Source organism: Cervus elaphus, chromosome 31 (assembly GCF_910594005.1).
Source record: "Cervus elaphus chromosome 31, mCerEla1.1, whole genome shotgun sequence".
Taxonomy (NCBI): Eukaryota; Metazoa; Chordata; class Mammalia; order Artiodactyla; family Cervidae; genus Cervus; species Cervus elaphus.
Window position 1 is genome coordinate 4,153,953 of NC_057845.1, and position 27,830 is coordinate 4,181,782.

The window sequence follows — 27,830 nt, forward strand, 5'->3', positions numbered from 1 at the left end:
CTTCTACCACTCTACCCACACATATTCACACTCCCAGCCCACAAACATTAACCCTGTGATCACAGAATGCTGATCCCTCACCCTCTAACATTAAGCTATCAAATTAACCAATGTATACAATTAATGCAAAAATTCATATTTACCCTAAAGAGAAAATGTTTGCGATGATCAGGGCCACTATCATGGACCAAGAGAAATTCAGGTGGTTGCCACCTTCTCTTATTACAGATTTCCATCAAGGCAGACACAGGATGTTTGCCTGCAGAGAAAAAAAATAAACAATTATCTTACATCTGTGGCAACAAATTATGAATTCAAGGGGGAGGGTGGGACAAGAGGAAATTCAAAATCATACTCTCACCTGATAGATCTTTCATTGCAGCAGAGAAATTTCCGGACCTCTTTTGTGCTCTTTCCCCTACTGCAACAAGACCTTAAAAAAAAGATCAACAATCAATGAATAAATTTCAAAACATTTAAAATTATAATATGGCAAAACAACTACTCCCTCTGTAGGAACCTTAACCTCAATCCATGCCCTCAAACAGAATATTCAACCAGACACTCACTACTCTTCATTTCTATACAAATCTGTTTTGACATTTCTATACATATATCCAAACTTCATTTATCTTATTGGAAACTGTATAAAATGTTCAGAAAAACAATATGTGAATACATATATAAATTGCCATAATTAACTGCTCTAGATCTGTTTAAAAACTAGTGGCAAAAAAAAATAGTGGCTATTTGCAAGTGATTTCTAAAGGTTTCTCATCCCTTAAAAAATGATGCTCAGTTTAAGTATGCTCCCCCAAATTCAAGGACTTTAGGCCAAAACAAAGTGGGAAAAGTTGAAAAGGCTCTCTCCATTTCTTTTTCCAGCAAACAAGTCCTTTCTGACTTCAAATGTGAGATGTACTGAAGAGACGCCAGCCTCGGCCTCCCTTTCCAAAAGCTATATTACTATCTAAAATCTATGCTTTCCATTTAGCCTAGGGAGAATTCTTCACAAATTCTGCCACTATGCTTTCCCAAAACTAGGCCATGCCGCACAATTCCAAAGGACTATTCCCTAGAATTATGCAGTGTACCCACAGATGCTTTCTACCAATAAACTACCCTCCGTTAACAAAGAATCTATTCAGCCTGTATAAAAGCAGTACAATGTCAGTGACATTCAATTTCTCTTTCTAAATTAATGTTTGTACTAGTACTATATTATAGGATTGTATTATTTCTAGTCTATTTTTGAGTAACAATATTATAATAAATTCACTCCAATATAGAACAAAATGACAACATACTTTCTAAATATGAAATCTAATTAAAAGCCTATCATGTATTACACATTAACAAAGGCTGCCTTTTACCCTCAAATTAGTGTCTCCACCTACTATGTGTACAAAGCTTTCAAAATGGGTTAAATATTTTTTTCCTAACTGTATATGTACTGTAAGAAGTGCCCCCAGTTCCAGATCCCTGACATCAGAAGAACTTATGAATTTATAATAGTAATGAAACCCTAAATGTTAAAGGAGGTATAATAAACATTCTACAAAAAATAAAAAATCTTACCTTTTCGATCTGTCTTAAAATCAACTAGGATAGGTTCCTTATTTCCTTCTTTGTTTTTTCCTAATCCTTCTCCTTCTTTCCAGCCCATTTTTCTCATCAAAACGGCTCCCATCCCTCCAGTTACTGGGGCTGCTCTTAAGAACTGATCCTATCCAAAGAAAGAAAGGTAAAATATCCCCATTTTATAGTTAGAATTTGACTACAAACTCAGTGTAACTTTTTAAAGAAAGAAAGCTTACTTTACTTCTAGATCTGTTATAGCAATTAAATGCTTCTATACTTATATACATACTGTAGTGTGCATGTTCTAATTATTTTCATATAAACATAACAGTATTTTAAAAGTCAAATAAGTCAAATGGCAGTTTTAAAACAGTGGCCCTTGTGCCCCCCTCCAAAAAAAAAAAAAAAAAAATAGAACACTCCTGTTTTCGTCCACTATTTAGGTTCACTGGTATCTCTTCTTAGCTTGCAAAATAAAAAGAAGGCAATGTTAAAACAGTCAATAATATTAATTGTCCCAGGTGTACCTAGTTAATGAATAAAGCCCAGCAATCATTTAGAAATAGTTTGAACACTGAAGCAGCATACTGTTATCATCCAAAGCTTTTCCCCCCAATCTACCATAAGTATAAATATTTTACTTAGAAAATCCCTATGAAGCAAAAAGATAACACATACAATACCCTGTAATTAAACCAAACTGAATTTGAATTCTTTTAAAACCTAGCTTGATGTTAAAAGACTTTTAAAAAACTCCTTAAATGTTTACATACCTAGGCCTCGGTAGCAGCAGTGTTGTGAATAGTAGGGCTGGCACTGACCGGGGCAAGAAGACAGCTACAAGGATTTGGCCCTGAAACAAGTTTCCATACAGAGGGGTGAAAGTTCACAGGTTATTCTGTGAACAATCATCTCTCTTGTATCCAACCCACTGAACCATAATTTCCATCAAAGCAGCAAACCACTTAATGTCATAGGATGCACAAGACTATATAATTAGCATGGTCAACAGTCAATTGTTTTCACACCATTAAGAAGTAAGTGATGCCTCTTTTTAAAGGGCATCCATGTATATGTAATAAACGACTGAATTCTACTGTTGATCTTTATGGTCATTTTCTAAACATTTAAAATATAATCTCCAAATCATGTCTTGTTTCCCCTTGTTATTAAGTATTTTACATTTACATTCTCTAGCAAATGTAAGCAAAAGTCATTTAACTTATCAACAGAGGGAGTCAAATATTTTGGAAGCTCTGGACACAGTATAATCACTTCCTCTACTGATAAGTTACTACTAAATTTTTAATTTTGGTTTTACACAGTAGTAAAACTGTGTACTTCCCCCCCCTCCCCAGCTATTTAATTATAAGCTGGAGAGGAAACGTGCCAATGGTATGACATGCCAACGGTACGTGACCAGACATTAAGCTCAACACGGTGCTCTGATGGAAGGAGGCAGCTGTGGAGGTACAAACATAGCCCTGGTTCAGTTCCTGACGTGGTGCAGGCCATGCAGTGTTGATGTATAGAGAGAAAAGTTAGCTGATGCTTGGGGACCAACTGCCTTGTTTCTACACACCTACAATGACTTTTACTTACTTTCAGGTTCATCCGCCCCTCTTTTCCAGGAAACACTCCTAAAAAAAAGGGCAACTGTGCAGAGTATAACACAAATCCCCAAATAACGCAGGTTTCCGATTTTGTTTCCATTCGCTATTATCTTCAAATGTTTCTTTACACCAGGGTGTATATACAGTTCAACAAAAAGCTAATTAATCTAGTAAGACTACAATAGTAAACAATATTCATCAGGTCATGCCCAAATCATTTCAGAAAATAAAGGTTCTTTCAAATCAATAACCATTGGAATTTTTTCTTACTACTAATAAAACTCATTCCTTTTCATCTAAGAGTATACTGCAGCAAACTAAAAGAATATGGAGAATGCCGACATTCCCTGTAGTCCTCAACATTAAGAGGGTGTTGCCCTACAGCAAGGCAAGGAACACCGTATGAATGAATGTTTGAAAAAGTTTTCTAAATGAAACAAGCAGTTTGTGATATTTGACCACAAAAATGAATATTATAGTTGCCTAATGACTTTGTCCATGTGTTTGCTCATTTTTCTGAGTAAAATATTCCTGCCTTAATTGATATTAGCAGCATGTATTTTTCAGCAACACACAAACAGAAGTTTCCTGAAATCACTTTATGTAATTATTCAAAAATTTGGTGTGATGAATGAACACATCTTTATTTTGTGGTAACTTATCAAATATGATTTACAGCTACATTTTAAATGATGTAAATCATTTAAAATCTGCCAACTGTCTGTCTACAAGGACTAGCAATCAAAAAGAAAAAGGAAAGTTTATGACAAAGCCAATTTAATCATTTTAAAAAGTTATGTGATGTTTAGAAGTCTTCAGCAATATATATCTATGAGAACTTCAATGTACAAATGAAGACCAGCACTTTGCAATGGAATCACATTCTTAAGTTTCTACCTAGTAGTGTACATGACTATTTAATTATTATGTGCCTAAACACCCATAAAAGCTTCAAGTGTAACTTTCTGAAATATGGAGTATTCAGCTTCACCATTAGATAGTATTAAATTAAAATTGTTAGACATTTATGTACATTTATAATTATTCCCAAAGAGATGAAAGCCATTTTTCAAGCACTACATCGATCACTTTCATATTTTAAATACTGTAATTAGTCCAAAATTAATTTTGCTAATTTTCATCTTTTTTTTTCCAACACCAACCCTAGTAAGCTACTATCATTTTTTAACCAATCTGACTATGTACCCACAGTGTATCATACATATCAGTGAAACTATTCTGCCGCTCCAAAAAGGGGGGGGCAGGCAAAGTAAGGGTATGCTTTATATTAATTTGTTAATAAGATCACCAGAGATAATGCTATCAAAATTGAAAAAAGAAATGTTATGAGATTAAAAGGTCCAAAGCAACCAAAAATCTGATTTTTCAGACAAATCAGCTCATTCACTGGCACTCAGCAGTTTTCTAATACCCATGACATGACATCGATCAGCACCCCGCGAGGCAGTTAAGAAGGCACTTGGAAACTGAAATTCCAAGTCATTACTTGCCACGATCACAACAGGAGTCGGAGTACAGCGCGACTAAGAAACCTTCCCAATCCGTTAGACCAGGCAGCCTCCCTGTTTCAGCACTGCTATGCTGCCAATACTCCTGAAACAAAGTTTCCCATCACCCATCCAACCAAGCCACATCCCTTCGCCAGAACCCGTTTCTTCAGAAAGCCCTTGGTAACCACCTAAGACTCCCCCAACAATGAGGCAGCCGTAGGTGGAGTTCACTCGTCTCACTGCAGGAATCTGAAACCAGGAGCACCTACATCTTCACAGCACGAGGCGTCCGTCCTCTCCCTTGCATTTACGTCTTACATATCCTGTTTTTTCACGGAATCAGTAGTTCTCAAACTGAACCTGTGGATCACCAGAGGCCACCAGGGCCTAAATGGTGGTCCACAGATAAGTCATCTCCACCCACATCCCAGCCAATTTCGCCACCCTTCAGCACCGCCCACCCCACACTTCAGCCATCCCCCCTCCATCCTTCTAGTCCCCTGGCAAGACCACCACATGCAGCACTGACGGGGGCTCCCAACCACTTGCTGTAACCGAGAGCGGATAACCACATGGACCTGGGGCTGGAGGTTGCAATAGGAGTGAGGACTAGGGGCCAAGGGCGCTTACAGGAGGGACGGGCACTAAGCAAAGGGGAAAGAAGGGCAAAGGAATAAAGGAATGGAAAACCAAGTGGCAGAAGGTTCTTGGGGGCAGTGATTCACCAAAAATGAACCTGTAATAAAGTATCCCATGATGAGAAAAAATCTGAGAACCACTGCTTTGAAATCGTAAGATCAGTTGTCCAACAGGAACTGTAGAATATTCTGAACAGCCGCTGAGATACACTGTTAGCATTCAAAACACAGTTTAAAAACCACCCCCACAAAACCCAGGAGCAGCAGGATATAAACTGAGTGGCTCTTAAGCCGTATTTATACATTAGCCATTGTCTCAGGGATCGATCCATCTTCAGTGTCCATCCTGGAGTATATACGCATAGCAAATTTACTCATGAACTTTAGTTAAATTCACTTGCTTCTTTGTGCATTTTTAATAAAACATTTTCTTAAAAATTTTAACTTTGTACACGGACACTTTTGTATGTGCATATGTTGTGTACCTTTTTAATCCAGGCTTGGGCACCAGTATTGGCCAACTGTTCTTGTGTCAAAACCTGCACTCCTGTACTTCCTGTGAACTGGCCGGGAATAGAGTTCAGCTGAGCCCAGGCATCAATCTGAAGAAAAAATGGTCAATTAAGTAAAATTACCTTTCTAGTTAATGCCACTGGTATTAATTCTCTAAATGAAATGGTTTATTTGGTTCCCACAAAGACTAAATATCAGACTTAAATATTTAACTTTAAAAAATACATATACTGAATTCACATACATCTTTTAAAAACTGTTTTCTTAAACATTCCAAAGCAGTTCAGTAACAGTTCAGTGGATCCCATTAATAACAACAAAATTTAAAATATATATCTAACAACTGAAAAGCATGGCTGTGATACTTATTCTTCAAAATATCACAGAGATGCATGAAAACATACAGAAACTGTTCACATGGTAATAGATCCTTACCCTCCTTACGTGTCTCATAAACGCAGGATAATACACGTTGATAGCCTCAGTTTTTAATTACTTTCTCTGAGGTGTTATAAATCAAAAATGAATTCAAGATACATGCTTAAAACATAATATAGGAGACTGGTCACTCAAACACTGTGATGGTTAAAGAATTAGTTGTCGTTCATTCAAAGTATATTTACTGAACATTTGGAACCAACTGTCAGGCGGTATTTTCCACTTGTCTGAACATGTACTTACTGTCCCCATATATTTACCATAGAAAGAGAATGTATGGAGCAGCTGTCCACTGTTAAAAACACAGACTGGATTCAGACTGTCTAGGTTCAGATCCCAGTTCCCCTACTAATTTTGTGACCTTGAGCCTCACTAAAGTCACTCTTTCTAAATGCAAACTCAAATGTCTCAAAAGGCTATTACGGGCACTTAGCTATTATTTTTATATATTTGATTACAAACTCTATGAGGGCAGGTAATTTTTTCTATTTTTATTCTCTCAAATAGTTCCTGCCCCATAGTACACAACATTTACTAATAATCAAGCCCCAAATCACTTTCATGTAAAGAAAGCTTGCTAGATAAATGATTTTTCAAAGACCTACATGTCACCAGCATGCCACAGAGTTTACTTATGTCACAACCCTCTAGTTAGTGAAATTATCATTTAGATACTAAAACCACTACATACCCGTTCCTGAGCACGATTTAACATGCTCATAGCTTCAAGGTCAAATGCATTCTCGCTGAGTCTTTTCTGAGCAAGTGCCCGTTCACTCATTGCTGTAGAGATGTCCACAGGCTAAGAAAGAAAACATAGATAATTATCTCAAATAACCAAAGACTCCCTAAATTATGAAAAATGCTCACGTCTTTAGTTGCTTCATGTCAAAAACCAGTTGTATATAAAATTCTGTATATACAAATATATAAAAATGTGTATATATATAATTTTGTAAAGCAGGGAGAAGACTCTAAAAGGTAAAATAACCTTGGAAAATAGATATGGATTGTTTAAGGTAAGTTACAAAGTATCAGGCAGCAGATGAACTCAATCCAAAAGCCAACTGCTTTCTTATTTTCTACTACATCAAACTACAATCAGAGAAAGTTTCATGAAGAACTTAAAAATCTCTCGCCTTCACTAACGAAATAATTATTGGAGTTTTCATTTCATCCTGCTTCTCAGCACAGCCCTCAGAGGCAATAAGCAAGGCTCTTAAATAAGCGAGCAGAAAGCCACTGCCATGTCAAACACCGCTCCTTTACTGATGTCTGCATGTTTTCACCTACTTGTGGTTGTTCATTAAGTCTGATACAAGGAACTCAGCTTCTTCAAAGAATATATTCATTATACATGGTTTTTAACTCATTAATATGTACACTGATGATTGAAGTTAGAATATTTCTGTGGGGGTACACAATTATTAAATTGGAAAACTTAAGGTATGTTTGAAATGCCTTAGGTCCTCTTTTTCAGTGCTCATGTTCTACCTGTAAAAAGCTTATGCTAAGCAGATGCGACTTAACTTTTTAAGAAGTTTCAGAACATCCAGGAAAACTTCAAGGATTATCTTTAGACCAAATATCCTATTTACCAGATTTGTGGAAGGCTCAACCATAGAAGGAAAAAAAATCAAGTATTTGATGCTTTTCAGTTCTAATATTAAGAGCTCAGGATGATTTGTGTCAACTCACCAAGTCTTAATACTTGTTTTTCTTCTAACACTATTAAACCAGTTAATATTTTCTAATATCTCATCCAAGAAAATTCATTTTTGGAAAATAGTTATCTGACATGTGAGGATTTTCCTAAATTCATATAAAAATAACTAGTAGCAACTGCATGGGTGTAACAAATATAAGGAAGTCAGTTAAAATAAGTTAACAGATTTTTAAAAAAGCCAAACTAAGGCAATCTGTAATTTGACTGTATAGTTGAATATGAAATACTTCTTTTTAAAAATAAGACCTATATAATTAAGAGTAAATGACTATTAGAGAATAATTCTATCTCACGCATAAGGATTACTAATCTTCCTTTTTCCTACCTTCACTATTCATATCTTGCTGAATCACCTAGCATCATTCCTTTAGCAAAATTAAAATTTTCTTCCACAAGGTACCAAAAAGTACAGGTTTCTATATATCTGTCATCTTAAAATGAAAGCAGAATTAAACTGAATTCATTCTGTAATCAGACTGCTCACAGATCTCACTAATAAAAGATCCTAATTTCTTAGTTAACTTAGTAAATTATCCACACTAACTGGAATATTTCTGGGGATATACAGGTAAAGGCAGACTGAAACACTAAAAAACACAGTAAGCTCACTTTTCACTTCTATTACAACTGTGATCACCTGCTGTGACTTTTTAAGTGGGAATCCAGAGATTTTAGATCAGAATCACATTCTTTTTTGGCCTTAGATATTTCATAAACCTGTCAGGTAAGATGTAGATATTTCATAAACCTGTCAGGCAAGATGATGAAGTAATTTTTGGAGGCCCATAAAATATGTGTGAAATACTGTTCTTTAACTTTGCCAGAATTACTGTGGGTTTCATACTCGTCTACAAATCTAAGCATGGGTATTCAGGTATAAATAATAGGTTTTAATTCTAAAAAGTTGAAATTCAGAGGAGAAACTAGGGAAAATGTACCTACCCACCACCAAGCCAAGCTCTGATCCCTCATTTTCTAACTGTAAATTAGCCATAAAAATGTAGTTCAGATGGCTCTGAAAATTCCAACTTTTCTAAAATAAAATCACTTCTTCCCAAATGGAAAGCAAATTAACATACCTATCTGTGACTTCATCCTTCTGAAGACACTTTGTATCTTCATACTTTTTTTACTCTTTTAACCTTTATTAAGCAAGCAGGTAACCTAAATACCTTATCATTTATCCTCAGGATGAAACTTCATTCAAATCTCAGTATTTTATGTTAAATTCACATCTCACTCTGAAAGGAACTTTTATTTATTTAAATAGTATTTATTTAATATAGCAACATTGAGATTTAATATAAATTTAGATAAAATTACAACTAGTTTTTTTCCTAATACAACTTCATTTATTCTTCAACAGGCTTACCAAGTGAGCTGTAAGTTCATGTCAAAACTTTATTAACAAATAGTAATTTGACTATTAATTTCATATTCATATTTTTTAATGTGAGGAAACATACCCAAAATAGGATCAATCAGGATTATCTTAATCTCTTATGAATCCTCAAGAGTTTATATCAAAAAGCATACATCCAAGTTGCCAGGGTAGCTCAGGATATGCAGTAAAAAACCAACTATAATTCTCAAAACATTAATATTCAAAGATTAGACCAAAGTTCTGAATCAGTATTAAAAGACTCATAAAACATCACAGCTACCCTTTAGAACAGCACTGTCCTAGAGAACTTTTACAGTGAAAGCTAATGAGCACTTGAAATGAGCCTAGTGCAATTAAAGAACTGATTTCTCAGTGGCTCAATGACTATTGTATTGGACTGCATAGGATCTGTATGTGTATATATAAAGCATATAACAACTACTGGAGAAGGAAAATGCCAACCCACTGCTGTCTTCTTGCCTAGGAAGTTCCATGGACAGAGGAGCCTGGCAATGTGTAGTCCATGGAGTCGTTAAGAGTCATACACAACTATACCACCACTACCAGGCTATAATACATAGCAGAGTTTGAGCCTTAACTTAATGTTGCTCAAAAACAGTCAAGTGTGAAAGGAACCAAATTGATGCTAAAAGTTTTAGAATGCTAAAAAGTCGGGGGGTGGGGGGAGGGGGGGATTATCTTAAACCCTGCAGAACACTATTATCAAGCTATCAGCAAAGCAAATTTATTTCCACTAATACACAATAGACCTTCTATGTAATGTGTAGTAATATTCTAGGCGTCATGATGGGGGGAAATGCTTTATTTCCTTCTCCCTAGGGCTTGTTATAAAAGGTGAAATCCACATAAAAAGAGTATCCTGAATTATTATTCCAGTTCACACATCAATAAAAACCTGTCCAAGTTATTTCACCCCTCCACTTCAGCAACAGAGCAGATTACTATTTCTGTAACCTAAAATGTTCTCAGGACTAATAAAACACAAATGTAACTGACACTGTAATAGGCATTTCACAACCTAAGTTATTAACTGTGCATCTTCATCTTCCTTATTTTAAAAATCCTAAGTCAATTTACCTTCCCCCTGTGTTAACCCAACTATTTACGTAAATAGAACAATTGTCTTAAATAATTCCTAAAAAGTCAATGAAAGGCTATAAAAGAACTAATGAGAATTATTAAAAGGTGGTCATTCAGGTAAGGAAAAAATAGTACCTGTAAAAAGCAAATTACTTTCTACACAAGAAATTGCAGGTATCTCCAATTAAAAGATGATATAAAAGGAAATTTTTAAGTAAAGAGAGTTAAAGAAAGAGCACCTAGCCTGCATACAAAACATGATTTAAAATATTTAGCAAAAGTTAATAAAATACAAAGTAAATGACAACTATATATACAAAGCCACACTAAATACAGAATGCTTCAGGAGTTAAGTGGCTTGGTTTTAAAAACTGATTTATGAGTCTTTTATTATTTCACATAAAATTCTCTAGTGCAATTTTTAGTTTATTACATGTAAATGAATTACAGTAACTGGAGGATTAGATAAAACATTAAATCGTAAAAAAATTCCATTTTAATAACCTGGGAGAATCTAGAGAAGAATGAATAAAAAAGCTGTACATAACACATTCTAGCACTGCCAAAACCTGTGTGTTTCATTTTCAATTAAAATTTTCATTTTACCACAAGAACTCAGTTTTCTTAAACCTCAAAAATACAGAGTTCCTAACCATAAGGGAATTTTAGCTCCACTGGGACATGAAGTAAGGAAATTTTATGCCAGAGACTACACTTATATCCTCTACCCCGTAAGGCTTTGCTATCTTTATTACCAAGAATTAATGCCCCCAAAGGACAAGTTTTAAACTGTTTTCCAACACTTTTGGTTTCATTGTTTATAAATCAAAATTCACACAGATATGATCAAGGTTCTGCAGTCACTCTTTACTGAGGACGACGCTGGTTGGCTTCTGGGTAGGAAGACGATGCTATGGCAGCAGAGCCCACAGTGTGATGAGTTGGTATTTCCATAAGATACGGATTTATGTTGATCCATCCACGTCTATTCACTCTTACTTATGTCAAAGAGCACTCATGTGCACAATTGGTGGGATTAAGGATCATATAGCAAAGCTGAGATCAAATCTGTGATCTTTGCCTGAATGTTTTATGCTCAAAACTAAAGAACCACAAATTCCAATTATATTTATTAAAATGAAAAAAATAACAGAAAAATTCAAAGCACTATTCAATTAAAATATTGACCATTTAAAAAGAACTTTCCTTTTCTACATAAAATCTTTATTTCAACCCCAACAGGGAATCAAGACTCAATGCTCCCATAAATGTCACCAATAGTATTCTACAAACATTAGAATATAGAACATTAATCTTACTAATATATTTGTAAGATACAGCTAAATAACTAGAACTAAACATTTCATACAGTGAACACCCTTTAGATGTTATTTCTAAAGGTAATATTACTTCTAGGTGAAAGTACACAGACCTGAAAACAAAAGCAAATTTCTGTCCCTTCCTAAAATTTTGGGACTGTTTTACTTGAAATTAAAGTTAACACATATTTTTTAGTCTAATTGTCTAAGAAACTAGCTTAATACCAATAGTATATAATCTCCCCCACAGGAGAAATCTGCTTCATGAATAGAACTTTTTTTGTCTCCTGCTTTAGTAAAAGGCTCCTTTATTATAAAATCTTAATACCCACCTACTACCCCCTCCCAGATGTCTTTGGAGGAATTCCCCCAACTTTTCATTCAAATTTGACAACCACTATTGATGACAGACAACGTCCACCAGTTTCAGTGTTAAGACTGAAAACGGCTAAATACTGTAATATATATATAATACACACACACGTTTATATATAAACTCTTAATCAACAAGAACCATAATCACCAGGATTCACTAAGCATCCTTCCCATGTTCCACTCAAGTTAAATAGTTATAGTCACTTATTTTCCCAGGAAAATCTTTTGGAATTATGCAATATTTATAGGGCTTCACCACGTTGGAAAATTTTTTTCACATAAATGTCTCCTTATGTTTTTTCCTAACTCTGTTAAATGCTTAATGTTTAAGAAATTACTAAAAGCATGTGTATTAGAATTTCTCAGTCAGTTCAGCCCTCTTACTTTATGCTCAGCTATTACTAGATTCAAGTCAGTTATCAATGTCAGTTAACCTTTCCCTCTTGAGATGTGCAGTAGCCTGATTTGGAAATCAGCAACTGAACTACTCAACTGGCTTCACTAAAAATTGTCCAAATAAGTTATCTGTCTCTCCTTCACTGGTGATGGTGTACCTTGCTTCAGTTGTTGAATCTCATGTAAATATCACCAGTGACTGTAAGTTGCACTGGCTAGTTATGTCCAATGTGTACAGAACGTGCTCTCTTTTCCAAATGCCACAGGTCAAAAACAAACAAACAAAAAAAAACAATGTCTCCTGTGAATAGCTCAGGGGAAAAAACACTACCAAAGTTTCTGATTTGGGTTCTGTTCACTTTTAACTTTATAAACAGAATTTGTTTATTTGTATTATCAGAGGTGTTTACTGGATGATGATGATATGGCCAATAAGGGGAACCTGTAGGTGAAGAGTACAGGTCTCTCTGGATCCACATATCCCAGAATGGCAAGGATAAGAACTGGAGAAGAATCCCTACACTGTACGGGCATCAGATATCTAGTCCAGTCCTTGGACGAATGTCTGGGTTTTGGAAACCAAGGGCAAGAGGTGATGACTAGTCTACTGTATCATTTAAAACTCCCACCCCCCTAGTAAGTCTCCACCCTCCCAGATCCCCCAAGCGTGATTTTGCACAACAAGTTAAATAAAAGTAAACTGTTTATTAAAAGATACAGCAAAGGTACAGATACAGAGATACATACAAAGATACAGATATATATATATATTTACATATATATACAGTCTCGCTGTTTTCATGTGCACTATATTTAGCAGCACATTATTTAATCAGGCGGCATTTTAATGGGGCTGTTTTGACACTTAGCATTATTACTGCGTCATTTTGACAAGATACAACTATAGCCTCCTGGAAATTTCAAGGTGTGAATTCCACTTCTCCAACTTTTAATAGTAGCAAAAAGGGGAAGGAGAAGGGAAATGGAATACCAAGGCTGAGCGTTAGGTTAAACACAAGAATTCAAAAGGGCCAAGGTAGCACACAAAAGGGGAAAATTATTAAAATTAAAGGCTATCTGACAAACAACCCAGAAAAATATAGTAAGAAAGCATTATTTAAAGGGCAACAGGCTATGTATCCGAGATGCTCACATCAGCCTACAGGGACCTTTTCCAATCCAGTTCTTGTGTTGAACCTGAGGATCTGCCTCTCTCTACTCAAATCCCTCCACCCAATAAATTTGCTACCACCAAAATCTAGAGCTATAGAGCCTTGAAGCAAAACGGGAAGCTAAATAGTTGTACCTTGGGCTACCTTCCCACAAGTGCAAGGAGGGCCCAATGTTGGGTAGGGATGTGATAACACTGTTCTCTGCAATTCGATGCTTTTCACTTTGTGGCTTGGTTCCACAAAGTGAATTGCATCGAGTTACTGTCAAATGAGAAGCTGCGGGTTGTTTCATCTGTCGTCTAACCCGGCCCTGCCGTTTAACCCGGCCCTAAGAAGAGTGAAACAGAATCCAAATCAGATATAAAATAACAATAAAATGCAGATTCAGGTATATAAAAGGAAAAATACATAATAGTCCTCTTACTTACCTCAGAGGGCAAATTGCTGCTGAAAACATTATCATCATCTTTGTTTTCTTCACCGTTTTTCTCTACAGGGACCCACTCTCCATAAACACTATCTGCTTCTTTTTTCCGATGTTGAGATCCAGATGATACAGGGAATTCTTTTGTTAATGTTACCTGGCTTTTTGGTGGAGTTGGCTTTGCTGCAGCAATCTAAAAACATAATGTTTTTCTTAATTAAAACTCAACAGATTTTCAACATAATCTGAACATGACTCTCCCACAGTATTTAACCTAAATTAAAAACTAAATATTATTTCAGTTTTCCTTAAATAGTTCTATAAGCTGTGCTGTTTCATCAGTTCAAAAACATTAATACTCACATTCAGATTGAAAAAAATGGGTTTGGGTTCACTGAGTTTAAAGGGATGATGATAAAAAGGAGGTTCTTCTTCCTCTTCATCCGAAACATGCGGTTTATTCACTATTACATCATCATCTTCTTTACTCTGTGCAATCTGTTTGCATTTCTTAAAAAGTAAAAACAAACAGAAGATAAATCTTACACTTTATGTAGAATAACACGTAATTTCTTAAATTCAAAACCACATAAAACCAACTTTCAAAAGTAAAACAAGGTTAATGATAGATTATAGCTGGGTAACTTAGCTCACTACTTATTTAAACACACTCTAGCTGGTCAGTCAGTTAACAACATTTATTGAGCACCTACTATGTGCAGAGCACTGTACTGGGCACTGTCCAGGGAATACAAAAAAATAAAGTAAAAGACATGGTCCCTGCTCTCAAGGAGCTTACAATCTAGTTCAAAAGACGGAATACATACACATGAGATAATTGAGGAACGCTTTTACAGAGCAACACAGTTAACAAGTGCAAACTGATATAATACAAACTGAGTACATAAGTGCTCAAAGAACAAAAGCTTAAGAGAGAACAGAATCAGGCAGAATCTGATAATCAAGGAATATTCCTTGAAAGTTCTAAGCCAGATTTTCATAGTTAAGAAAAAGGATTAGGAGAAAAGGAAAAGAAAGTCACTCTATAGTCAGGTAGTGGTAAAGAGGTGAGAGAAAACTTATTAAAAGGGATAAGAGGGCTGAAGATGAGGCTAAAATATATAGGGAATCACTAAGTGTTCATAAGGTTTTGGATAAGGAGCTTGGATTTGATAAGCAAGCAATAGAAGCCTTCACTAGGTCCTTAAACATTAAAAAAAAAAGTTATAATTCATATTGTAGTAAATCTAAGTAAGGAAAGATATTAAGAAACTATGCAATCCCCAAATGTATGGCTAAATAAAATTTGAAACACTTGCAACTGGGCTAGATAATAGCATGTCTTTCCATAAATGTTTTATAGGTTGAGTCTCTAAAGGAACAGAACTCAAGGATGGAATATAAGGCATGATGGAGAGGGTGCAATGATGAGGTCTGACACATAAAGCAAAGTCAATTCCTCCTTGAGAAGCAAAGGAACAGACTCCCATTATCTGGCTTTATAAAAAGGTCAGAGTAAATTTGGGTGGACTTGTCTCTATACAAGCAGTAGAATTTATCATATCCCTTATCAATTGAAAATATTTTAATAGGATAAAAAGCTCATTTAGCCAAAAACACAGAGTATATCAAGCTTGTAACCAAGGGGAACAGAATATATTGACAGTGGCAGGCTGGCATAAGGCTAGCCAATAACAAGTTTCAATATCTGAAACAGTGTGGTATTTCTGGATCCTAGCAGCAATATTTCAGCGTCCTCAAAAAAAAAAAAAAACAAACACAAATTTTAATAAAACAAAGCCAAAGGACAAAAAAAAAAAAAAAGCCTCAATTGAAAAGATCAAATTCTTAAAAACAAAAATTGTGTTTAAAATATATATGTTACTGCCAAAACCCGAACCGCAGGAAGAACTGATAATGGCCGGCCATTATCACCAATGGCTGGTACCAAACAGCCAAAACCCGAAATGTTGATGCGAAAGAAGTTCCTTTCAGGCAATGGCCAGCTATTCTCATTAATTTCCAAGCTCCGGTGGCAAAAGATCATTTCTGAAGATTGTCTGTGTCTTTGCGTATATGCAGTACACTCGTGGCGATCAGTGAACAGCGTCGTGAATGGAAACGAAACTGTAGGCGAGCTTCTGCGTGTTGCTCACTCAACACCTCCTCCATTCAAACGAACCGTCCCACTCCTCAGTCAGTTTGGCTTCTAAAACTGGAAAGCAAAAGTAATGGGAAGTAACTTTTAGCTAGCGGAGCTTAGCCATCCCGGATAATGGCCTGCTAAACAGAGCTTCTGCCGCTGCCACGTCTGTATTTCGGGTTTTGGCCACTCGGTGCCAGCCATTATCAGTTCAGCCCACAATTCAGGTTTTTGGCACGCTCCAGAGTCAACATCACTGGAGTAATCCATTTAAGAATGAAAACAAATTCTGTCTAGCTTACCTCAGTTAGTTCTTCTATAGTAGCTCCTCCTGACTTTTTAGCAACTTTCTCTTCTATTGTAGGTGGAGGTGCAGGCTTTAGGTTTGGTGGTAAAGGAACACCAGCCTTAGCACACATGGCAGCTGCATTAGCTTTGGCTATTTCAAGTAACTGAGCCTTATCTGCAAGAGGAAAAATACAAAAAGCAGTTTTCCTGAAAGGCTATACATTTTATATTATCTAATGTTTTACATGCTAAAAAAATTAAAGACATCAATTTTCTGCCCAAACTTACAGCTGTGATGAAATCACTTTGGCTCAAAGACTTAAAGAAATAAAGAAAATGCCCCATATTTAAAAAGGAATTAAGTCCGTATTCAGCTTCCCACTCAAACACTATACAAAACAACCAAACTACACAACTAGAATAATCACCCTGCTACACACGCTAAGTCACACACCTGCCAAAGCCTACTTTATTTTCCAAAACGATGGTGCCCCTTAAATTACTCTCCTTCTAAATCTCTTAATAACATTTTAAATCACTCTTTGGGCCCAATTTCAAAACAGCCACAGTTTCAAATAACAAGTCTTAAGTCAGAATTTAACATTCCTCTCCACCATGCTCCCAAAGTACCTCATCTGTAGCAGTAATTACAGCAATCATCACATTCTGCTCTTAGGCAGTTTCACTACTTGGTAAAAGAGACATACATGCATTTTATCTGTGTCTCTTGTACTAGATCGTAATCTTTATGTTTTTTTTAATAAAAAAGAACTCAAAAACCATCTGTTGAACTGAATCATTCTCCCTTAGGGTTGTCAAGGGCTTTTTCTTTAGACTACTCTGACCTGGAAATGTCCAATCTACTGGGACAATGACAAATTATCCATTATTATTAACAGTAGTCATACAGTATCCATCAAGTTTTAGCCACCTCTGCACATTTAAAAAACCAGGAGATATTAGAACACTTCATTTTGTAAAAGTAAGGCAGACTGAAATCACTAACTCCCCACTGCAAATTTCCCTACTCACTTACATTACCCATTATACCAATCAAATATTTTCACAAACATTTAACAGTTCTGTTAAATTTTAAGCCATTTTAAGACATGTAACTATTTAAAAAAGAAATGTTTGACTTTAGGCTTATTTGCAAGATCCTATGTTGGAATAATTACAGTAACAACACTTAACTTCTACTTGCCATTTTTAGTTATGGTATATGGTTCAAGCAGAAAGAAAACATTAAAGTATGGAAATATTTTGGTTCTAATGGACTCCAAAGCAAGTCTTCTAAAGCTAATTATAAATGTACTTATTCCCACATTTTCTAAACAGAAGCTAATTACAAAAACTTAAAGATAGAAATATTTATCCTAAACCAATAACCCCTGATATTTCATTAAACTCACAGAAAAAAATTCAGATTTAAATCATTCTTTAATACCATTAAACTTTTAAATGACTCACTCAAATCTGTGAGACGTTTAGGTGATCTGCCTCTTTCTGAAGACCTGGATCGTTTGCGACGGATTGGAGACCTGCTAAACCTTCTTCTCAAGGGTGTTCGTGATCGCCGTAATCTGACTGGTGATATACTGAAGCTTCGTCTTCTTACCACAGATCTTGATCTTCTCCGACGGCTCGGGGTACGGCTCCGTCGGCTCGGGGTACGGCTCCGCCGGCTCGGGGTACGGCTCCGTCGACTCGGGGTCCGACTCCGTCTGCTAGGGGTGCGGCTCCGTCGACTTGGGGTCCGACTCCGTCGGCTCGGGGAAATGCTAAAGCTCCTTCTCCCCCCGGATCTGGATCTTCTCCTACGACTTGGAGTGTGACTCCGGCTCCGACGACTTGGGGTGCGACTTCGAGCTCTACCTGTTTTCCGGTTATCCCTGGAGCTTGATCTTTTTCTTTTTCTTTCCCTGGACTTGGATCTGTGCTTTGGAGATCTTTTGCGCTTCTCTTTTGATACAGATCGCCTTCCTCTAGACTTTGATCTTGACCTGCTGCTCCTCCTCCTGCGTCTTGATCGTGACCGTGAACGTGTTTGAGACCGATGAGACTTGGACTTAGATGACCTCTTCCTTGCCCTAGAACGAGATTCACTGGTGCGCTTTCGCGATTTGTGTTCAGAAGACTTGGAACGTTTACTTCTCGATCTTAATGAAGAGTCTCTTTTCTTCTCTTTCTCGCCTTTGTCACGGTTCTTATTTTTCTTGCTTTTTTCATGTGTGTCCTTAACTTTTACAAAAATTTCATAATCATCTTTTTCCTCTGAAGACGACTCTGAAGCTCTTTCTGGTATACTAATTACAACTGGACTGGCAGCAGATTTATCCCGTTCCACCTCACTCGAAAGTAAAGGTCCTTCAATACCAGCCCTAAGGCTTGTAAGACGTTCCATGTCCTTAGGAAGTAATGGTCTCACTAAATCAGCTTCATTAATATCATCAATGCTGGCAGGAAATCCTGAATCAGACACTATCTCTTTAGTAGAGAGAGATACTTCTTTATCTTCTCCACTACTTTCTTTAGGACTGACAGCAGCTGCTAACATCTGATCACTCTCCTGTACAGGTAATGATCCTTCTGCATCCTTATTGATAAAATTATTAGGTAAATCAGGATGAATGTCTTTAGCAGGCAAAGGTCCCTCTATGTCAGCTTCACTACCACCACTGGGGCTGGTGGAAATTACCATGTCATGTTCAGTATCTTGAGTAGTTAAAGATACTTCAACATCATATTTACTAACTAAACTGAGAGCAGATGCTGTGCCAAATTCAAGATCCTTACCAGTTCCCACTGCTTCAGGTTCAAGGACAAGGGGACCAATAGAAGACAGAGTTCCTCCTAGCTCAGTTTCACCCACACTAGGACAGGTATCCAATACTGTGCATTGTTTAGTCTCACTAGTAGGCAAAATTGTCTCTTCACCAATTTCACCAACAGCGCCAGTGCTGGCAGCAGACACTGTGCTACGTTCCATCTCTTGAGCAATTAAGTGATTATTTATATTAAGGTCTGTATTTATACAATTTCCAGTTTCGTTAGAGCCACTCTTCAGGAGTCCTTCAGCATGTGGCTCTTCATCTGAATGCATGGCTATCTCCTGCATGCCAATCTCTGAAGCAACATTTTGATCACCAGATAGTAAATTCATTCCTTTTATAACACTAGACTCTAATATTACTGGTGTAGACTCTACAACTGTCTCAGTTGGTATTACTTGAGTCTGCTCTGAGACAGTGACAGGAGGCTCTGAAATTGTCACAGTGGACTCTGGGACACAACTAGATGGTTCTGAAACAATCATATTAGGTTGAAGGATGGACACCACTGGTTCCAGGATAGGCACAGTAGGCTCCAGGGCAGAAACAACTGGCAAAGGAATGGTAACATGCTCTGGCTCAGACAAGGCCAGGGACTCTGGGACAGCCTCAGCTGGTGGGTCCAGGACAGCCACAGCTGGAGGGTCCTGGACAGCCGCAGCTGGAGGGTCTAGGACAGCCTCAGCCTGTGGCTCTGGGACAGCCATGGTTGATGTCTCTGAAACAGTCCCAGCTGGATGCTCTGAAACAGCCACAGATGGCGGCTCTAAGACAGCCATGGTTGGCAGATCTCCAGTATTCTGTGATGGTTCTGCAATAGGTACTGCTGGCTCCAGCAGGGACATAGATACCTCTGAGGCAGTCTGTCCTGAAGCCCTCATGGAATCGTAAGTTTCTGCTGTCTCTGACATAACAGAAGGCTCTGATGTTAACACAGTTGGTTCAGCTGCTGTTGTGGGAGTTTCAGACACCATGTAAGTCACTGGTCTCTCTGCAACAATTTCATGCTCTTCTGCTACAGCAGCAGACTCTACAGGTGTTGACATAACTGAAGACTCTGGCTCTAGCGGTGGTTCTGGAACAGTCACGGCAGCCTCTGATGCTGACACTGAATAATTAGCAGTCACTGCCAAAGGCTCCGCAATCTCACTTTGACTCACAGGAGGTTCAGGCAGCGATACAGACTCTTCAGGAGGTAATGCTGACACTTCAGCAGACCATGTATTTTCAGCTGTTAATGCTGACTGCTCAGTGGCTAACGCTGGACCTTCTGGTGGCTCCTCAGGAGGCAATGGTGGTGTCATTGGTGGCTCTTCAGGTGGCAATGGTGGCATTGTTGGAGGCTCTTCAGGAGGCAAAGGTGGCACCATATATGCCTCCGTGTATGTATCAGTATAAGAATCGGTGTAAGAATCAGCTGCCATAGACATCATTGAACGATCAGCAGTATAAGATGACATCATAGATCGGTCAGCTGCAGAGTACGATGACATCATAGACCGGTCAGCAGCAGAGTATGACGACATCATAGACCGGTCAGCACCCATGGACATCATAGATCGGTCAGCCATTGGGGACATCATGGAGCGCTCGTAGGCTGACATCATAGAGCGTTCATAAGCTGACATCATAGAGCGCTCAGCCATAGGGGACATCATAGAGCGCTCATAGGCTGACATCATAGAGCGCTCGTAGGCTGACATCATAGAGCGCTCAGCCATAGGGGACATCATAGACCGCTCATAAGACATCATAGAGCGTTCATAAGATGACATCATGGAACGTTCTGCAGCATAGGACATCATCATAGAACGTCTAGATGCTAACATCAGGGGTCTAGGTGCTAACCTATATGGCCTGGGAGCTATTCTATAGGACCTGGGTGCTATCCTATAGGGTCTAGGTGACATCCTATAGGGATCAGGAGTTAGTCTGTAGGGATCATGGCCTAATCTATAGGGGTCCTGCCCTAACCTGTAGGCATCATGACCTAGCCTGTAAGGGTCATGACCTAACCTATACGGATCCTGAGCTAATCTGTAAGGATCCTGAGCTAACCTGTAGGGATCAGGAGATTTTGAACCCAACATAGCAGAATCTTGGGTACTAGATGCTAACATCTGGGCATCCATGGTACCAGACGCTAACATCTGAGCATCCATGGAGCCAGAAGCTAACATCTGAGAGTCCATAGTGCCAGATGCTAACATCTGGGAGTCCATAGAGCTAGTGGCTAACATCTGGGAGTCCATGGTGCTGGTTGCTAACATCTGAGAGTCCATGGAGCTGGTTGCTAACATCTGGGAGTCCATGGAGCTGGTTGCTAACATCTGGGAGTCCATGGAGCTGGTTGCTAACATCTGGGAGTCCATGGAGCTGGTTGCTAACATCTGGGAGTCCATGGAGCTGGTTGCTAACATCTGAGAGTCCATGGAGCTGGTTGCTAACATCTGGGAGTCCATGGAGCTGGTTGCTAACATCTGGGAGTCCATGGAGCTGGTTGCTAACATCTGGGAGTCCATGGTGCTAGAGGCTAACATCTGGGAGTCCATGGTGTTGGATGCTAGCATTTGAGAGTCCATGGTGTTGGACGCTAGCATTTGGGAGTCCATGGTGTTGGATGCTAACATATGGGTCTCCATGGTGTTAGAAGCTAACATATGGGATTCTTGGGCCATCAAGGGATCCACTCCTACTGTTACAGAAGTCTCCCCCACTAATGTAGTAGGCAGCTCCTGTGCTACCGTATTATAGGACTCCAGCGCTGTCGTCGAGGGCACCTCCAGGGACTGCGACACGGTCATCGTTGACAGCTCCGTTGTCACCACAGACTGAACAGAGATCTCCAGCGCCACAGTTGCCACAGGCTGCCCAGGCAACTCTGGCGCCCCAGGTTGCCCTGGCAACTCCAGCACCCCTGTTGCCAAAGGCTGCCCCAGAAGCTCCAGGGCTCCAGCTGCCCCAGACTGCCCCGAGAACTCCAGTGCCCCAGCTGCCATGAGCTGCCCAGGCAACTCCAGTGCCCCAGCTGCCACAGGCTGCCCCGACAACTCCAGCGCCCTAGTTGCCGAAGGCAGCCCTGGCAACTCTGGCACCCCAGTCACCGAAGGCTGCCCTGACAACTCCAGCGCTGTCGTTGCCACCGGCTGTCCTGGCAACTCCAGCACCATTGCTGCCTCAGGCTGCCCCAGCAACCCTGTTGCCGTTGTCACCTCAGGCTGCCCAGGATGTTCCACCGCTGTCATCCCCACAGGCTGCTCCAACTCTGTCGTCGTCACAGGTTGTTCGGTCAACTCCATTGCTACTGTTACCACAGGCTGCCCTGGCAACTCTACTGCTGTTGTCACCACAGGCAGCCCTGGTAACTCCTGTGCCATCACAGGTGGCTCTGGTACCTCCTGTGGTGGCTCCAACCCCATGGATGGTGCTGGAAGCCCTGACAATTCCTGTGACAACTGTGGCACTGATGTCACAGAGGGCCCCGCCAACTCAGGCACTGCTGTTGCAGGGGGCCCTAGCAACTCAGGCACTGGGGTAGAAAGGGGCCCTGGCAACTCTGGTGCCGGGGTAGCAGAGGGCCCAGGTAACTCCAGCACTGGAGTCACAGGGGGCCCCTGCAACTCCGGCATGGAGGTCGCAGGTGGCCCCGGCAACTCCATCACTGAGGCCACCGACGACTCCTGCAGCTCCAACGCTGTGGTCTTGGGCAGCTCCAGCATCTCCTGCGGTCGTGTCATGGATGAATCTGCAATCTCTGATGGTCCTTCTACAGGCTGCTCTGGCAATCTTAGCACTTCAGTTGCTGACGACTCTGGAAAATCCATTGTTGTTGACGTGCTTGGCTCAGGGTGCACCTCAGTAGGTGTCTCTGATGACACAAGAGTTTCTGATAGCTCTAGCAACATGATCTTTGATGGCTCTGGAGGTGTGCTCTCCAAAGATTTCTGCACAGATTTCATCTGACACTCCATTGACATTGTTACCACTGGCTCAGATGACTTTAGCACTACTGTTGTAGTAGGCACTGGTGCTGTTGCAAAGGAATCCAGAATCTTTGTTGTGGATGGTTCCAGCATTACTGCCACAGACTGCTCTGACTGCACTAAGACTACTGATGCAGATGCAACTGACAGTTCTGTATGTTTTGCAGCTGGCTTCAGAGTTTCTAAGGTGTGTGGCTCTGAGACCTCCATCGAAACCACAGGATGTTCAAGCCCAACTGCGGGACACTCACTGGTGTCAGACAGGCCAAACGCTCTCACAGGATGCTCCAGTGCCAGCTCTGAAGGTTCAGAATCAAACTTCAAAAAGGAATCCGATTCTATGTTCCCATCGTGATGTGATTTCGGCTTTGACTCCGATTCTTCTGACTGTCTTTTATACTTTTTCTCCTTTTCTTTCTTCTTTTTCTTCTTTTTATTTTTGTGCTTTTTATGCTTCTTCGACTTTTTGGTAGGAATCTCATCAGTAGGATCTGTTTGGACAGACACACATCTACTTTTTCTGGATGCCTCCTTCAAGTCTGAAATTAAAGAAAATTAATTATGTCAAATATTCCCCAAGACAGATTTTGATCAATCAAATAAACAATACCTTATATTCCATGTTAAGATACCATAAAACATCTCCTGTTAAATAATTTTCCATAAACCAGCTATCTGAAGACTGGCACCTTTGCAATACTACTTCTACAACTAAAGCCAGGGTTAAAAATAAGTTCTTTATTACAGAAGTTTTTAGAATTACATTAAAATGTATTATTTCTGAGTTCATTAAAAACAATTATTTTCTCCATTTCTCAAAATACAAGTTATTTTTAAACTACACTTACAGATGAACATCTTTCATGTTATGAACTATTAGAATTCCTAAAAATACATATACTGAATAATTTTTGTGACTATTTCATAACCCCTATTTATACAGGAAACAATGTGGCACCGACTTTAGAACAGACTGTCTGCTTTTGCATACTGAATCAATGCACCACTCAATTGCTGACACTGTCTTTCACAGGCAGAGGACAAACTGAGTTAAAACATGCAAAGTACATTGAATAACACCTGGCATCAAGTAAACCCTCAGCAAATGCTAGGGAATGCTTTTATAAAGAATGCAAAGAAAAAAAAAAAAGAATGCAAAGGTCTGAGCAACAAACGCAAAACATAGAACCCAAATTTTCACTCATGCTGCATTCTAATAAAAGTAACACCTCTTCCTTTCATTACTCATCTAAACCAAAAAATGGCTTCTACTTTATTACTAGATGAGATTTACTCTAATGCCAGTATCAAATCTGATAAACCTTAGTGATCTCAGAAAAAGATCATCAGAAATCCAGGTCATCAAGATTATGGGAAAAGTGAATCAACACATGACAAGACCTGTTTCAAAGCAAAACTAATCATTTTCTACTTATCATTTATCTTATGTACCAAATCTACATTATACTTCAACAAAAGTTGCTGAAGTCATGAATCTAAACAGTCTATACTATTTTTTAAGCCACACTCTAGTCTAAAAAAAAAAAAAATCCATAAAATGTCTCCATTTCCAAAAATAAAAGATGCTTGATCATAACTCATTTCTAAGCACCAACTATTTAATCAATTCCCCAAATGCTCAATATGCAGCAATGCTTCCTCCCCATTTATTACACCTTTAAAAGTAGATGCAAAAACAAGGTAATCTCTAAGCTTGAGCTTTAAAATAAAATTTCCCAGGGTTTTAAAATCATTACAATTTGGTCCAGACTCCTGTACCTTCCAAAACTTGACATTTACACAATTTTTCAATGAAAATCCATATTCAAAATCCTGGCACTAAGGCACTACAAGACTGAGCTAAATACAGTTATGTTCCACCAGTAAAGGAAACAAGTCCAACTGTATTTTCAAAAAATGGACATAAGCAAAAACAGTCTTCAGTAAATCAGTTATATTAAAAATTCAACTTACTGATGTTTTAGATCTAATGAACATCTTAAATACCCTGCAATCAAGAAATACTATTATTTAACTATTAACTATTTTTAAAAATTTAGCTTTCAAGATAGGTAATTATCTCCAACTTACCTGGCTTATATCGTAATTCTGTATCTAAGACCCCAGAAAGTACTTCCTCTATCTTCTGAACTATGTCTTCATTTGGTAGGCTCCTGGCAGAGGCAGCGGCATCACCTGCCTGGTTTCCTTCAATAGGTGTGTTTGTTTCACCATTGAGCTGTCCTTCACTCCTTCCACTTGAGAAGAAAAGTTATCAAGGTTCGTTAATAATTCTATCATGACATATAAATACTTGTAACTCAACTTATTAAAAAAAAAACTTCATATTATTCGTACATTTCACCATTTTGTATTTAATTCTGGATGATATTCCCCATTTTCCCATCAACGGTGCTTCCTTAACTACTTACAGTTGGCACATTTTTATTTTCAAACAATTTCTTAAATTAACTCAGAAGTGTTAAAAGTTAAGAAAATCTTTAAAACAGGTTTCCAAACTCTTTTTAAAACAAAAAAAAATACTCCCCAGCCAGCATATTTCTTTCAGGGGAAAAAAATTACTAAGATCACCACAAAACCAAAGAAAAACACATTACCTAACATGGTAAATGCTATAGTGACAATAAAGCTACACCTCTGGATGGATCACAATCACCATCAACAATATGAAGGAACACAAATTTAGCCACATTTAGTCAAAAGTATAACTGGTAGCTTCAGATCAGGTTGAGACTGTTCAGTTACTGAAATGCCACAATGTTGAAAAGAAAAAATACACTTATATTTCACCCAGTTACCAAAATCATGTAAACCAAATTCATTTCTAGTAAAAGCAAATGAATGAATCACTTATCGTATTTTCAATTCACAGGGACAGAAAAATCTTGACAGATGATACATTTTTATGTATCATCTTTGTCACTTGCATTATTTTTTACAAATTTACAGAACTGTTTCAAAAAATACTTTAAAAGCACCTGTGACTTAATGTAACTTAAGTCTTAACTAACAAAAAAATTTAATAGCTTTCCATGTTACTAAAGATTATTTGGTTTTCAAATACAATGAATCATACAATAAATATTATTTAACATTTATTAACTATTAACTAGGGTCACATGGATCTACATTTCTGAACTCATTTATCCCCACAAACTCTGAAATCAGCACTATTGTTCTGATTTTTCAAAGAGGAAAATGAGGCCCAGAGAAGACAAAAAAAAAAAAAAAAAACCTAGTTAAAGGTTACACATCTATTAAGCGGTAAAGCTGGCATTCAAAACCAGAGCTCTTCCTCCTCACCATCTATATATAAAAACTTAAAACTATTTAAGTATCCGTCTCCTCACTCAAACCAATATACATAAAAAAATAAGAAGAAAAAAAAAAACTACGGCTCACTAAAATAGCAAATAATTTTGACACTGATAATGCATAAATTACCTGAAAAGAAGCTGAATATTCCTCTAGTAATACACTGCTTTATCTAATTTTCTTTTTAGACTTTCTTCCTGGACTTTCTTTACATTTTTCCTAACCACTTACACTGTGCTTACCTTAGTAAAAAATCCACGGATTTAAAAACCAGAGAAGTAGGGATTAAAAAAAACAAAACCAGGCAGTCTATAAGAAAATAATCATCTTAAAGTTATCGGGATGTTCATTCAACTACTGAAAAAGGGTGGAAATTTCAAGGCACCTAAAATATCAACACAATTCTACAATAAACAGAATTCTATGGAGCCCGGAAAAATATTCCAAAGCCTACTGAAACCATGATAAAAGTTCACAATATACAGGTGAAAAAAACCAACCAACACAAAACAAGATGATCACATTTCACAAAACACGTGCATCTGTATGCACAAGGAAAAAAAACGAAAGAACATAAAGATCAATAACTACGTGTTTTAAAATTCGTTTCTCTATTTTTTCTAAACCTTCTATAACAATAAAACTTCTAATACAAAACCTAATTTTTAAAAGGTACAGAAACAAGACATTACAACTAGAAAACACAACTACTTATTGCATGCAACTATTAAAAAGTTTCCAGGAAAATTCTATCCCCTTAGCTCAGGTCGTTTCTCACCATCCTAAAAATAACTAGCATATGACAAAATTTCAAAAAGCAACTAAATCAATGAATAGATATATTTCCCACTTTAAAAAAATGTATCACGCAAAGAATTCCAGCAAATCTCTATCATTGCCCCATAACCTTATGTTAATTGAAGCGTTCAGTTTACAACTGCCTTTCCGGCTAATTTTCAAATTCACCTCACGTCTGATTCTAGCTCTCAACTTTTAAAACACAACTAACAATGCATTTGAACTCGGAACAAATGTTTACGTTATACAAAGTAAAAATA

The 27,830-nt window shown here is 38.0% G+C and overlaps 1 protein-coding gene across 5 annotated transcripts in view; it reads right to left on the reverse strand.

The window, feature by feature from the left end:
• The window catches only part of SON (SON DNA and RNA binding protein), a 30,321-nt gene that overhangs the window by 1,465 nt on the left and 1,026 nt on the right, over positions 1-27,830 (reverse strand). For 2 of the 5 annotated variants that reach the window (XM_043892800.1, XM_043892801.1), the window contains exons 2-11: positions 25,528-25,694; positions 18,093-23,975; positions 16,637-16,797; positions 14,555-14,701; positions 14,196-14,384; positions 6,986-7,096; positions 5,829-5,945; positions 1,579-1,726; positions 362-433; positions 144-259 (exon numbers count right to left, since the gene is read on the reverse strand). In XM_043892800.1, the coding sequence (XP_043748735.1) occupies positions 144-259; positions 362-433; positions 1,579-1,726; positions 5,829-5,945; positions 6,986-7,096; positions 14,196-14,384; positions 14,555-14,701; positions 16,637-16,797; positions 18,093-23,975; positions 25,528-25,694 (7,111 nt within the window). Of the gene's footprint in view, positions 1-143; positions 260-361; positions 434-1,578; positions 1,727-2,354; positions 2,435-5,828; positions 5,946-6,985; positions 7,097-13,280; positions 14,096-14,195; positions 14,385-14,554; positions 14,702-14,874; positions 16,407-16,636; positions 16,798-18,092; positions 23,976-25,527; positions 25,695-27,830 lie in introns of those variants that run through there. The other 3 variants (XM_043892802.1, XM_043892804.1, XM_043892805.1) reach the window with 3 other exon arrangements.